The sequence below is a fragment of the Mercenaria mercenaria genome, chromosome 5 (assembly GCF_021730395.1).
Source record: "Mercenaria mercenaria strain notata chromosome 5, MADL_Memer_1, whole genome shotgun sequence".
In the NCBI taxonomy this organism is placed as follows: domain Eukaryota; kingdom Metazoa; phylum Mollusca; class Bivalvia; order Venerida; family Veneridae; genus Mercenaria; species Mercenaria mercenaria.
Genome location: NC_069365.1, coordinates 42666372 through 42681744, shown reverse-complemented (window position 1 = coordinate 42681744; position 15373 = coordinate 42666372). Strand labels below are relative to the sequence as shown.

The following is a 15373-nucleotide window of genomic DNA, read 5'->3' as shown; positions in this document are numbered from 1 at the left end:
TCAAGAACTTCTGAAGAACTTAAAGAACTGTTCTTGAACCAGCAAAACAGTTCTTAGACTGTGGTTCTAGAACAATGATGCTTCTTGAACATTGGTTCAAAAACTGCAAAAGTTCAAGAACTTGTAGAACTTTACCAGAGTTCTTGAACAGTTACTGCTGGTCTAGAACCAAAATTGTTCATGAACACAGGTTCATTAAAAGTACTAAAATTCAAAACCTTTTTCTAGTTCAGTACCAGTTCTTGAACCCAGTTGTGAGTTTCTGAACTGTTCATTCATTATACAAAAAACTTTATTATCTTTTACAATTTGCAGAATTAATACTTGAACTAGTTCTTGGACAGTTCAAGAACATGAAATTGCCATCCTAGAACTAGGAGTTCAAGAATTTGTTCTAGGTTTAGTTCTAGAACAGCCATTTAATTTTCATGAACTATTCTAGAACTCATTCAATAACTATTTCTTGAATTCCTCGCAGAGGATATAATTTGAGCTGCGCCATGAGAAAACCAACATAGTGCGTTTGCAACCAGCATGGATCCAGACCAGCCTGCGCATCCGCACAGTCTGGTCAGGATCCATGCTGTTCGCTTTCAAAGCCTATTGCAATTAGGGAAACTGTTAGCGAACAGCATGGATCTTGATCAGACTGCGCAGATGCGCAGGCTGGTCTGGATCCATGCTGGTCGCAAACACACTATGTTGGTTTTCTCATGGCGCGGCTAATATATTAGTTTTGGTGAAACTGTAAAGGGACAATTTTAGATACCCAGTGTTTGTGCCTCTCAAAAAGGGAGGCAACTACAGGAAATGCCAAACAATTTATAAAAGGAAAGAAGAAACTAAAAGTAGCATCAAAAAAGTTTTATACACTCTTCTACGTAGAACTAAAACATTTACTTTTTTAGTAGATGTGAAGTTACCTGTTACTTACACTTAATAAAGTAATTGATAAAAAAAATGTTCAGTTACTTTCTGTGTGCTCCAGAACTTTTGTCAGTATAAATAAAATTCTGAGTTTTTGTGGCAGAAGGATTGTATTTCTTTCTTATAAGTCTCTCATTAATTTGTATTAGAGTCTATCTTTCATTCAAATAATGATTACTGTAACATTGATCACTCTCAAAGGAAAATTATAATTTTATTGAACGTATTTATAGCTTCTGCATACAATTTTTCCTTTCCTTTTTTCCGATTTGTAGGGATAATTACGGCATATATTAGCATTTATTTCAAAATTCATTGTCGAATGGAGACATTTTGTATAACGTTTCTTTTATGTGAAATGTTTTCTTTTCAATGCATCGTCTCAATCTGTCAATATCTCAATATTTGAATATTTTGTCATTTGTTTCCTTTAAAAGTTTCAAATATTACATGGGTGTGTATCTTTGTTCGGAGATTGACCTGTCTCGTTTTGTTTGAGCATCTGCTTAAATGAAAAGAAGCGTCTCTAATGTTTCGATGCAGCGTTACTTCTATTGCAAGATGCCTTTCATGCATTGGATTACATTCGATCATCAATGATACGTGACATTACTTTCCATACTTTTGTTAACGATGGATATTTATGACAGAGCATTACAGTTTAACTTGGTTTTTATTTGTTGGGGATCAAATTTATGAACACTTTTAATGTTTGTTGCTTATCTTTACAATATTTTAAGAAGTGTTTTAAATGAAGGGGTAGAATTTCATGAGAAGTTCGAAAACTATATTTTAATGCGGTATAATTTATGGTTCTGTGTGGACCGAAAAGCTGACAAATGTGTGTGAAGAGTGTAAATAAGAAGATAGCCAGCGAAAGTTGTGGTCTATGACCTTAGGATTACCACAAACGTAAATGTCTGTAATCATATAATCTACTACTTGAAAATGATTTTTCAACATTTTTAGCTCTCAACTGTGTTTTATTTTAACACTTGCGTTATCTCTTTTGTGGAAAAGTGAAGTATTAAAATATTTGAAGGACAAGACCTCTTTGTCAACGAATACAATACACAAAGATTCCTCTTTGGACATGTTTTTGTTTATCTGTAAGATTTACTTGATAAATAAACTTTGATATAATAGAAAAATGGACTTATGCGACTTTAGTTGCAAAGAATAACAGGCTCAGCTCGGTGGACAATAAGTTGTCCAGTTTTCTTATTATACATTGAATGGACTTTAACAGATCAAAGGACGGAAAGAAAAGAACACTAATTGGCTTGTCACTGTTTGGACAGAAATCAATGAAAGTTACCCCAGAATGATCTAAACATGAATAATCTTTTCAACACCTTTACACAAATTTGTAAATAATTGAGGAACATTGACTTGGAATTTGACTTTATTTAGAGTGGGCGATTTCCCCTGTCTTTCGTTATAATAATTGGCTTATATGACAATGTGAATATGTATACATGCTCTAGTGAAATTTGAAACCAAAATTAGTGTCAGTTTATGAAATTAGTAACAGGATTTTGTATTGTGAGATATTATGTGGAAAAGTTTTTTAAAATTTTGAATATTTATAGGAAGTTTACATGACGGACAGTGTAAATTTTTGCATTTGTACACAAATGTTTCTTAAAATTAACTGTACTAATTAATCTGTTGATAAGACTTTCAATTAGCATATAAAAGTATTGATTGCATTTTAATTGTAAGGGATATATGTCTCAAATTTCAAATTAAATTGAAATTTGAGATAAGTTTGCAGTAGCGCTGCATTAAAGAAAATTTAATTATTTCTTCAGGGGGAAAGTTTTGCAATGTTAAATGTGTAATTACTGTTTGACAGCTATTGACAATGCCATATTAACCTGAGAAAATTGTCAATTTTTGATCAGGCTCCGGGATATCAGTATTACAAGGTATTGGATATTCGTTTGAAGGGATAAGTTGTTTTCAATCAATATAATCATTAGAGGATACAGTGTAGGTTTTAATTGAGCAGCGCTTTGTCAACATCATTGACGAAGTTGGAAAAATATTGGAATAAGACATTCCATTTGAATAACTGATTCAGAGTCTGGAATTGTAACATTTGAGAGTTTTCGGTTCATAAATTATGCAGTACAGTTGAAATGTTTCATACATTAAGTTCTGCTACTGGGTGTATATGAGTCTCGGGGAAAGAATTTGAACAGAACACTGTTAGTCATTTGAAATGGAGAGGACATCAAGTACTATTTCAAATGTTTAGTTACTTGAAATGCAAAATTTATTGGATGTTTGTTCGTACTTGAGAAATCTTGGAGAAAGTGCAAAATGATTAGGAAAAGCAATTTTAAAGTATTTGTCAGGTTGCTGTAATAGTGTGTGAAAATGAAGTAGATTGAAGTAAACAACAGGTTGCGAAAAACTACACAATGGATTTACGTTCAAGTCGTATGCGTAGATCATGGAGCTTTCGCAACTTGACCATACAGACATACCTTGCAAGGGCCCGAGCTAGCTGGTCAGACCTCAGGTATGTTTGGTTGTACTTTTATGATGTATGAATTGGTTTTCATTTGTTGCATTACCTAGTGTGACAATGGGATGCCATTTAAAGTTACTGGCTTGAATTTGTTAAACTTGAAGTCCTGTCAAATTCGCTACAGTTTGTATCTTGGTACTTTGCGAAAGTGGTCTCTTTTTTTTTTTTTTTTTTTTTTTTTAAAGCTTATACATGTATATCTATGTGAAAGTCATATTGCTAGCTACAGAAGCTTTAGTTACTTGTGGGGGTTCCTGTACTTTCATAGTCTCAGGGGAGGTAATTATATAATGAATTTAGTCCTAAGGCTAATCTATCTCTCCATGATGTTGCAAGGGTTGTGGTAGAGAGGGGGCACCTTGTCTGTACCACTATCCATTTTGTCTGTTTAAATTTATAATAATAAGTATTTATTAAGTATTTGACCATAAAGTCATGAAACTTAAAAGTGTCATAATTCATCATGTTAAGTTGTGCACCTGATGTTGGGAAGTCATTCAGTAAGGACAGAGTTATGGCCGTTGACTGTCAAAAATATACAAAAATGGCCTAAATGTTTGTATCCAGTGTATGTAAAAATACATCAATTTGACCTAGAATCATAAAAGTTATAGGAATGATATTAAAATTCAACATGAGAAGTTGTTCGCAATGGTCTTGATCGGGATTTCACTTTGTAAGACCAGAGTTTTGGCCCATGACTTTATCAGAAATATGCATTAAAGGCCTTAAAGTTTCTGTTATATGTATCTTGAAACGTATATGACCAAGAGGGCTGAACATCCGAACCCAAGGTAATATGAAATTTTATTTTAGTCTTGCATTGTCAACAAGTAAGATATAACCATATTGTGGCAAGAAGTGGGGCGGGGTACTTATAATTGTCCTATGGATGTACATCTAGTTTGAAAGTAATTATGCGCCTAAAAGATACAACTTTACTCTGTATAAAGTTTTGACTCCTGTTAAGGGTACAAGAGTCTTTAATGTTGATGCTATTTTCCAATTTTTCATGTAGATAGATGAAATATGCTTTTCATTCATCTTTTCACTGATGTGTTTCTAATGGATGTCTCTGTTTCTTTTGTTTTTAGCTCACCTGAGCAGGAAGTGCTCAAGGTGAGCTTTTGTGGTCGCCCAATGTCCGCCGTCCGTCCGTCGTCAACAATTTGACTGTTAACACTCTAGAGGTCACAATTTTGGCCTAATCTTATTGAAACTTGGTCAGAATGTTACCCTCATTAAAATCTTGGACGAGTTTGATATTGGGTCATCTGGGGTCAAAAACTAGGTCACCAGGTCAGATCAAAGGAAAAGCTTGTTAACACTCTAGAGGTCACAATTTAGGCCCAGTCTTAATGAAACTTGGTCAGAATGTTACCCTCAATAAAATCTTGGATGAGTTCGGTATTGGGTCATCTGGGGTCAAAAACTAGGTCACCGGATCAAATCAAAGGAAAAGCTTGTTAACATTGTAAAGGCCACATTTATGACTGTATCTTCATGAAAGTTGGTCAGAATGGAAATCATGATGATTTCAAAGTTTGAATCTGGGTCATGTATGGTCAAAAACTAGGTCACCAGGTCAGATCAAAAGAAAAGCTAGTTAACACTCTAGAGGCCACATTTATGACCATATCTTAATGAAACTTGGTCAGAATGTTACCCTCAATAAAATCTTGGATGAATTCGATATTGGGTCATCTGGGGTCAAAAACTAGGTCACCGGGTCATATCAAAGGAAAAGCTTGTTAACACTCTAGAGGTCACAATTTCGACCCAATCTTAATGAAACTTGGTCAGAATGTTACCCTCAACAAAATCTTGGACAAGATTGATGTTGGGTCATCTCGGGTTAAAAGCTAGGTCACCAGGTCAAATTAAAAGAAAAGCTTGTTAACACTTCAGAGGTCACAATTTTCGACCCAATCTTAATGAAACTTGGTCAGAATGTTACCCTCAATAAAATCTTGGATGAGTTTGATATTAGGTCATCTGAGGTTAAAAACTAGGTCACCAGGTCAAATCAAAGGCAAAGCTTGTTAACACTCTAGAGGTCACAATTTTGGCCGAATCTTAATGAAACTTGGTCAGAATGGTACCCTCAATGAAATCTTGGATGAATTTGATATCGGGTCATCTGGGGTCAAAAACTAGGTCACCAGGTCAAATCAAAGGAAAAGCTTGTTAACATTGTCAAGGCCACATTTTTGACTATATCTTCATGAAACTTGGTCAGAATGTTAATCATGATGATCTCAAAGTCCAGTTTGAATCTTGGTCATGTATGATCAAAAACTAGGTCACCAGGTCAAATCAAAGGAAAAGTTAGTTAACACTCTAGAGGTCAAATTTATGACCATATCTGAATGAAACATGGTCAGAATGTTACCCTCAATAAAATCTTGGATGAATTCGATATTGGGTCATCTGGGGTCAAAAACTAGGTCACCGGGTCAAATCAAAGGAAAAGCTTGTTAACACTCTAGAGGTCGCAATTTCGACCCAATCTTAATGAAACTTGGTCAGAATGTTACCCTCAACAAAATCTTGGACAAGATTGATGTTGGGTCATCTCGGGTTAAAAGCTAGGTCACCAGGTCAAATTAAAAGAAAAGCTTGTTAACACTCAGAGGTCACAATTTTGGCCAAATCTTAATGAAACTTGGTTAGAATGTTACCCTCAATAAAATCTTGGATGAGTTTGATATTAGGTCATCTGAGGTTAAAAACTAGGTCACCAGGTCAAATCAAAGGAAAAGCTTGTTAACACTCTAGAGGTCACAATTTTGGCCAAATCTTACTGAAACTTGGTCAGAATGGTACCCTCAATGAAATCTTGGATGAGTTTGATATTGGGTCATCTGGGGTCAAAAACTAGGTCACCAGGTCAAATCAAAGGAAAAGCTTGTTAACATTGTAAAGGCCACATTTTTGACTATATCTTCATGAAACTTGGTCAGAATGTTAATCACGATGATCTCAAAGTCCAGTTTGAATCTGGGTCATGTATGATCAAAAACTAGGTCGACAGGTCAAATCAAAGGAAAAGTTAGTTAACACTCTAGAGGTCAAATTTATGACCATATCTGAATGAAACTTGGTCAGAATATTAATCTTGATGATCTATAGGTCATGTTCAAATCTAGGTCAAGTGGGATCAGAAACTAGGTCACTGGGTCAAATCAAAGGAAAAGCTTGTTAACACTTTAGAGGCCACATATATGACTGGTATCTTCATGAAACTTAGTCAGATTGTTATTCTTGATGATTTTCAGGTCAAGTTTGAATCTGGGTCATAAACTAGGTCACCAGGTAAAATCAAAGGAAAAGTTAGTTAACACTTTAGAGGCCACATTTATGACTGTATCTTAATGAAACTATCTTGATGATCTTTAGGTCAGTAGGTCAGGTGAGCGATACAGGACCTTCATGGCCCTCTTGTTTTTGGTTTAACGCCATTTTTCAACAGTATTTCAGTTATGTAAGGGCAGGCAGTTAACCTAATCAGCGTTCCTGGATTCTGTACCGGTACAAACTTGTTCTCCACATGTAACTGCCAATTTCCCCACATGAATCAGAGGTGGAGGACGAATGATTTCAGACACAATGTCTTTTGTCAAATATCAAATCGTCATGGAGAACATATGCCTCGCCAAAGGCTCGAACTCATGACCCCACGATCAGTAGATTTGCGCTGTCCCTATTGAGCTAAGCGGGCAGGTTCTGTTTTTTCTGCTGACCATTAGCTGTTATCACAAAATGCCATGCCATGCCTTAGCAAACAGAAGAGAGTCTGCAGGCACTATTAGTACTGCAGCAGCTCTGGAACTTCCCAAGCGTAAATGATGATCAAAAAATCACATTTTGAACAACCGGCAAGATCTTGAAAATGTGCTGTTTAAATGGAATATGATTCCAAATAACATTTTAAGACATTACGTCAGTTCAGAGCGATCTGGTTTATTAGCAATTATAAGTCAGAGATGTGATAACACTAGATATTAGTTAGTTTTAGGAGAAAAGCACTATGTTAAACCTATCTTACAGTTTTCTGATTTGAAGATTGAATACAGCTTAAGCCGATGTTAGGGGGCGTAGGCAGTGTTGCATTTTCCATTACTGCTCATGAACAGATCCAATCAAACCGAGTCTGCAATTTTCACTGTTTGCCTTGTTCTGGGTGCTTCTGAGAGATACTTTTCAGATTTTATTTTATTCACAACAGCGGGTGTTATAAGTGCTGTGTGGAGGCCATACAAAATCGCCCCCACTTCATCTCAGTGTTGTTATATTTTCTGGACCTTCGGGATCATTGATTTCAACTCATTTAGATTTGAAGATTGAATACTGCTTTAGCCAGTGGCGTCAGGGCAGTGTTGCATTTTCCATTACTGCTCATGAACAGACTCATTCAAACAGAGTCTGCAATTTTCACTATTTGCCTTGTTCTCAGTGCTTCCGAGGGATCTACTTTTCAGATTTTATTACTTTCTTTCATATCTGCAATGTTTTAAAATTGACTCAGCTACCTTATTAATAATGGATAAATTTAAACATTTGGAAAAATTGATGCCATCATATCGACTTATGATAAGTCCTTAATTTGATACCTTATAAACATATGTGAAAACTATGGATTTTCGTACAGTATGCACACATTCTTATTTTGACAGAGCATATAAATAATCAGTTGATAAAACTGAAAAAGACATGAAATAATTTTGTTTAAAGAAGACAAACAGCATTATGTAAGGATATTAAACTACGATTTCATTTTCACACAGAAATACCCTTGTTAATTAAAATCATTCTTGTCAATATTTGGTTAAAAAGATTATATATTAAGTTTGAAAACTTTCAGGGCATGCTTAGTTTGTCTTATCGGAAGCTCATCTCTGATTTAATCCTTGATTTAATCTGTGTGTCAAGAGAGTGTTTAAAGGATATTTAACAAAGTATTTTCTCTTCATTGATTATGAAACAATAACAAAGATAAGCTTCTTTCCAATATGTCTTATTGATTTGATCTTGTTCTGTTACAAAGCAGTTATTGACTTATAGACTGGAAAACTGAAGGAACAGATAGCAGGAAGTTTTATAAGAGTTACTTCCCTTTTGAATATTTACACCATGACTTTGCATTTTAATTCTGGCCCAACTTATGAAAGTTACTCTCAAAAATTTCACTGGAGTGAAATATTTTATCTCAGATGAAAACTTGCAACTAAAAGTAAAGCCCATTTTGCACATACTGTAGTTTCACCAGCAAATTGATCTAACATTACTGTACAAATTGCAGTGTGTTAAGGTAATGGATGCATATCAACAATCGGCATTAAGCGATTAAGTATCCTTCATATGCCATTTCTGCATCCTTTGGCAATTAATTATTATCATAACAGAAAATTATTTTTCATAACAACCGGGGAATGATGAAATTACATACAGAGAATACATAAATGAACTTGACAATTGTCTTTATGGAGACCATTCATGATCGTTATTTGCCTTGATATTTATTATATCCTTGCTGTTATAAAAATTATGGGGTAGGGAGTAGGGAATGGGAAGGAAGGGTCATATTTTGTTAAACCTGCTCATATGTTTTCATGTGTTTTGGGAAATCATGTCTGGCTGAGAACCTTGTCAAACATTACAAGTTGGATTTCTCAAATGACCACCATAAAATTAGACAGGACTTTTGAAGCAACACATTTCTTTAGTTAAGTCTCTCACAGATAAATTTATGTCACATTCAAGTTTTAAATGAACAGTAGATCCAGTGAAATAGCGCAAGAAATTTAATTTATTGATTTCTTGAGTTGTCTCCCTTGGTACGTAAGGAAAGGGATTTCTTCCTTAGGGTTGATTGTTTTTGGCATTGATTTGTTGGATATAATCTTCTTTAAAGCTGTCTGATAAGGTAGAAAAGTCTCCCCATGCTATTTAGCTTTCTGTAATTATAACCACTTTAAAGAGATTGTAACTAAAAGATAACATTCCTAAAGGATTTCTTTTTTCTGTATGCTACAGGTTTTCTTCTCTCTTATGAACTATTTGTACACAATTGTTTCATGACCATTGAACAACAAACAAAAAGTAAACATTTGATATTCTTTAAATTTTGCGGCCTGTTTTACTCGACTTGCTTTATATACATGTCAAAGTATGATAAAATCTCGATTTAAAATCTTACTTTTTCTTCAGTTTAAAGTGTTCTTACTTTATTTAAATCAGAACATTTCTCTAGCAATAAAAATGGTAATTTGGTATTAAACCGTTTTATTGTCGATTGTAAATTTTTACATACGAAATTAAACCGATTTGCTTAAGTTCAATTTTTATTGAAATCTGAATTGCATGGTACTTAAATAAGATTTATCAAATAATACTTTTTAATGTGTTATTTCCCTTGTTATATGAGCACCAAAATGGTTAAAACAGAATTTTGGAAACTTTTTACCAGCATTAATATTGGAGAATAACCCCAAAGACTTTTATAGTGTCCCAAAGAGATGTACACATGTGCAGAACCAACCAAAAAGGAAAACCAGAGCTTAAAGAAAATTTTAACTGGACTATTTGAACAATTGTCAGAACTATTGTACTCACCCTGGCATCGACGTCGGTGTCACATATTGGTTAAAGTTATGCATGCAAGTACGTATAGCTAACATTTAAAGGCATGTTGCTTTGGAACTTATTTTTTCTTTTTCTAGGTCAATAAATCAAAATCACTTGTCCAAGTCCCATATGAAGAGATGTATTTTGGGAAAATCAGTCCCTTTTGGACTTAGAAAATCCTGGTTAAAGTTTTTGCATGCAAAGATTCTTTTGTCACTATCTCCAAAACTGATGCAGATACTTGATTGAAACTTTATTAATATTCCTGCTTCTGGTACAACAATTCAAATAGTCGAGCATTGGCTGTTTTTACGGACAGCTCTTGTTTTGTCATAAAATACCCCCTGTGAAAAAGGTTCATGAACAAATTCATGAATAAATAATCATGAGAATAAAATTTTATGTTTCATGAATTTCGATATTCATTAACTTGTTCATGAATGAAAAATAATATACGAACAAGTTCATGGATATTGAAATTCATGAAACATCAATTTTTATTCTCAAGAATATTTATTCATGAATTTTAATTCATGAACACAATCATGAATATTGAAATTCATGAAGCATCAATTTTTATTTTCATGAATTAAAAATCATACATGAATTTTAATTCATGAATATTGAATTTTAATTTTCATGAAAATTTATTCATGAACTATTTCTGTTTTTTAAAAAAAAGTTAATGAACTAGTCAAGGAAACCTGGCAGGAGTGTAACACTATGAAACCTGAGAGATCTGCATGTAATGGAATTCTTTTAACAATTTCGGTAGAGCTTGATACAAAAAAAAATCCTGTAGGTCGAAGTGTTGTTCAGTTAGCCTGGCCAGAGTCTCTGCTGAGTCACTGTGACAATGACATTTTCTACCCTCTACAAATGACATGTTGAGTAAAACAGTAAACTACTAATAAGCTTTGATAATGTGGCAGTTGAGTCCAGTAAGTCCAGGGGTTTTCAAAGATAATCCATCATAGATTCATTATAAAGCAAATAGTGGATTTACCTGTATTGGAAAATAAACAGTGTCGATTGTATTGAGGTCAACTGCCACATTATCAAAGTTTATTAGTAGAGTGGGATCGGGAGCATAATAAGAAGTAAACAATTGCTGTATAAAATACAAAACATTAAGTTTGAAATTCAGATACTAGCTTTGCTTTAGGGTCATGAAAACTTGTGACATTTTAAAAGGATTTTTTTTTTTAAATGAACGATTTATGACAACACCATAATTACTTATTTCATTTTCAGTATACTCATGTTCCTTTTAAACCATTCCTAACTGTAGTATGATAATTATTTCCTTCTTATTTGCTGCACAAACTTCTCAAAAATTGCTGAATCACATGTGCAAATAATTTCCCAGCATGCAACAAAGTTATGGAAACTGATCATGTGACATTATGAATTTAATGTTCATGAACATTTATGAAAAGTTCATGAACTTATTCATTTATTGTAAAAGGTAATAAACCTAAGTTTTATGTTGAATGAATGAACAGTTCAGAAACTCATAATTGAGTTCAAGAACTGGTTACACTGAACTAGAAAAAGGTTTTGAATTTTAGTACTTTTAATGAAACTGTGTCCATGAACAATTTTGGTTCTTAGTCTTAGTCTAGACCAACAGTAACTGTTCAGGAACTGGTAAAGTTCTATAAGTTCTATAAGTTCTTAAACTTTTGCAGTTTTTGAACCAATGTTCAAGAATTTAATACTAGATCTAGTACATTTTTACAGGGTCATAACCCTGTAGGTCCTGAATCACAATTTCAATCATTATCTGAATTTCATTTTCAAGTTCATGAATTTCTTAAATTATTTTATGGATTTTCTGAAATGTTCATGAACTACATTTACAAGTTCATGAAATGAAAGTAAAATTCTTGAACTTGAGACTTCATGAATTTAAGTTAGTGAACTTTTCCTTGTAGTTCATGAACTTTTTTGATAATTCATGAAATAATTCATGAATTCTTACAAATTCATGAAGTTCATGAACCTTTTCACAGGGGACTGCATCAGTTTCCACCAAATGTGTTAGCATCCTTGTTTAGACATTTCTCAAGGCAGTTAAATGGTTCCATTTGACCTCTTTTTAAGAATGCCATAGCTAAAAAAAAGAAAATAAGAAACTTTGAACAACTTCTTCTCATGAATTACTTGATGAATATTTATCAAATTTTGTATGCAGCATCCTTGTATGGACCCTATTAATCTGTTTTTGTATGGTTTTGCTTTGCACCTTTTAAGTCCCATCAGAGCTAAATATGGAACGACCTTTAAATAAATTCTTCCCATGAAACATTTTTAGCTCATCTGAACTTTGTTCAAGGTGAGCTATTAGTATAGGTAGATACTCCGACGTCCATCGTCATTGTCCTGCATCAACATTTTTTACTTTAAACATCTTCTCTGAAATTGGTCAGAATTACACCAAACTTGGTCAGTAGCATCCTGACTTGAACCTCTATTAAGTTTATTCAAATGTTTCACCTTGGCTGTTTTTTTTGGGCAGTCAGAGCTAAAATTAGAAAAACTTTTAAAAAAACTTCTTCTCATGAACCACTTGAAGGATTTTCATCAAACTTGGTCTGTAATACCATTATATGGTCATCTACCAAAAATGTTCAAATGGGGGCACTTGGCCCCTTTTTGGGGGCCACTAGAGCCAAAATTGAAAATGCCTTTAAAGGACTTCTTCTCGTGAACCACTTGGAGGATCTTCATCAAAGTTGGTCTGTAGCATGTTTTTAACGTCCTCTCCCAAGTTTGTTCAAATGGGGGCACTTGACCCCTTCTAAGTGCCGCTTAACCTTTAGCCTGCTGGCGGCAAGTACTTCTGCCTTTGCGACCAGTGCAGACCTGAAGATCAGCCTGCACAACCATGCAGGCTGATCATGGTCTGCACTGTTTGCTATTTAGGCAGTAAATTTTCAGTGAACACCCCTTCAAATAATAAATGATATTTCCCAAATTGAATGATGTACCAGTCCATTTTAGAAATTTAGCAGGCTAGGGGTTAAGAGCCAATTATTAGAAATACATTTAAACAACTTCTTCTCATGAACTAGCTGCTGGAAGGATCTTCATCAAACTTGTCTGTAGGATCTTTATAAAGTCCTCTCCCAATTGTGTTTTAGGGGCCACTAGAACTAAGAATAGAAATGCCTTCAAAAGACTTCTCATGAACAACTTGATGGATCTTCATCAAACTTGATTTGTAGCATTACACTTTTTCTAATGAATGGCTCAGATGGATTTTCATCAGACTTGGTATGTAGGATCATTATAAGGTACTCTCTCAAATTTGTTCAAATGGGGGCAGTGGCCTCTTTTAGGGGTTGCTAGGACTGAAAGTAAAAGTACCTTTTAATGACTACTTCTCATGAACCACTCAATGGATCATCATCAAACCTGGTCTGTTATGCATCAATATAAGGCCCTCTTATAATTTTTTTCAATTAGGGGTGCTTGACCCCTTTAAGGGTCAGATGGTTAAGGTCCTTTCCAGGTGAGCGACTTGGGCCCCTTGTTATAGATCTTCATCAGTTTTGGTTTGTAGCATTTTTGGATTGATCATTTTCAAGATATGCTTGTCTTATGTTTAGAGCCACCAGAGTTCAAAAAAGTAGAAAATAAAACTTGAAACAAGTTCTTCTCATAAACTGCTTCATGGATCTTCATGTTTGTTCAAATGAATCATCTTGTACTGGTCATCAGAGCTAAAATTAGAAAGTTTTCATCTTTCCATGAACCATTTGATAATCTTCATCAATCTTGGTAATATTGATGTATTCTCAAGTGAATCTCTGTCAAGTGTGTTCCAATGGTTCCTCTTGATGTCTTTCAAGCGCTGCCTGAGCTGAAACTTCAAAAAACTTCAAAAAAAAATATAGATTTTCATCAAACTGTCTGTTGTAGGACCATATATAGATTTTATAGTTTTGTTCAAATAACATTCCACTTTACTCCTTCTAAGAGCCACCAAAGCTAAAAGTAGAAAACCTCTTTATGCCTTCTTCTGAAAAAAAGCTCTTGATGGTTCTTCACCAAACTTGGGTGTAAACAACAATGTATAGACTCTACTCATGTTTGGCTAAATGATTCTGCTGATTCCGCCATCAGAAAGTCGAAAAACAAACAACTTCTCATCCACTGTTTCACGTAACTCCACCAAGATCTTTCTCAAGTTTGTTCATATGGTTCTGTTTAAATTCCAAAGCTAAAACTTAGACTCTTATGAACTGTTGGATGGATGTACAAAGTACGGTCAGAAGGTATTGGTCAGGTGAATGACTTAGGGCCGCATGGCCCTCTTATTTCGAATCTAGAGCTTTTAGGTCAAAACACAATAAATGTTTTGAAAGGCACACTGCATAGCTAATGTGAATTGTGCTTAAACAAGTTTGCACATCAGTTTAAATTCTTGAATTTCTGATGAATAATGCACCACAAGATTTTAATCTTGGTAAGTAGATTGATCGAATTTGTAGTTAATTGACTGGTAGAATGACTCAACTGATTACATAGTATGTATTACAAGTCACTGAAGTCCATTGATCTGACATGATACCGTTTTATTTTGTGACAATTTAGACTTGGGTAAACAAACATACAACCTTAGAGCCACCCCACCTCAATATTCAAGGGCAATTCAGAATGACATTGAGGCCTTGATCATTTTGCAAAAGACAAAACTTGGTGGCCTTGTCTCAGGAACCTCGGTGCAGATATTTTATTGCAAGGACGTCTACCAAAATTGAATGATTGGACAGTGAGTGAATGCTGAGATTCTGCCCAGTACTGGCTTCGATGCAGCTGACAGTTACTGTAATCAGTGTAGTGGCTCAGACTCTAGATCTGCAGCCCAAAACTTTTGTTTCTTCGGCTTGGTTTGCTTTGAGGCTTTGGCAATGGTAAAATTGCAGCTAGCCTACAAGGGTTGCAGTCTCCACTGCAGTCCTGTTCTCATTCAAAATCTTTGAGGCACTCTCAGTTCTTGGGCCCTCTTGAAGGTCCTCATAGTTTAATTACCGGTCTATTATCAGACTGGTCATCTGTATTGTTTTTGTGTTTACTCTCCTGTATAGGATGAGGACCAGTCTATACACTAACTATCGGTTAGATTGATAGATAAATAGATTGCTTTGTCTTCTAAAATCTATGTAAAGATTTTTTCTGCAGATTTTTGATAACTCCAAATGGAAAAGATTTGCACAGATTTGAGTTTGCCATTATTATTTGATGCATTACAATTTGTGAAAAGTTTTTTGC

The 15373-nt window shown here is 34.5% G+C and overlaps 1 protein-coding gene across 2 annotated transcripts in view; it reads left to right on the top strand.

Annotated features, from left to right (window-relative positions):
- The window catches only part of LOC123558351 (uncharacterized), a 113553-nt gene that overhangs the window by 18016 nt on the left and 80164 nt on the right, over positions 1–15373 (top strand). The window contains exon 1 of one of the 2 annotated variants that reach the window (XM_053543332.1): positions 3270–3457. The exons of the other annotated variant lie outside the window; for it this stretch is intronic. Within the exon in view, the coding sequence (XP_053399307.1) occupies positions 3357–3457 (101 nt within the window). The 5' untranslated portion in view covers positions 3270–3356. Of the gene's footprint in view, positions 1–3269; positions 3458–15373 lie in introns of those variants that run through there. 2 annotated transcript variants of the gene reach the window in all.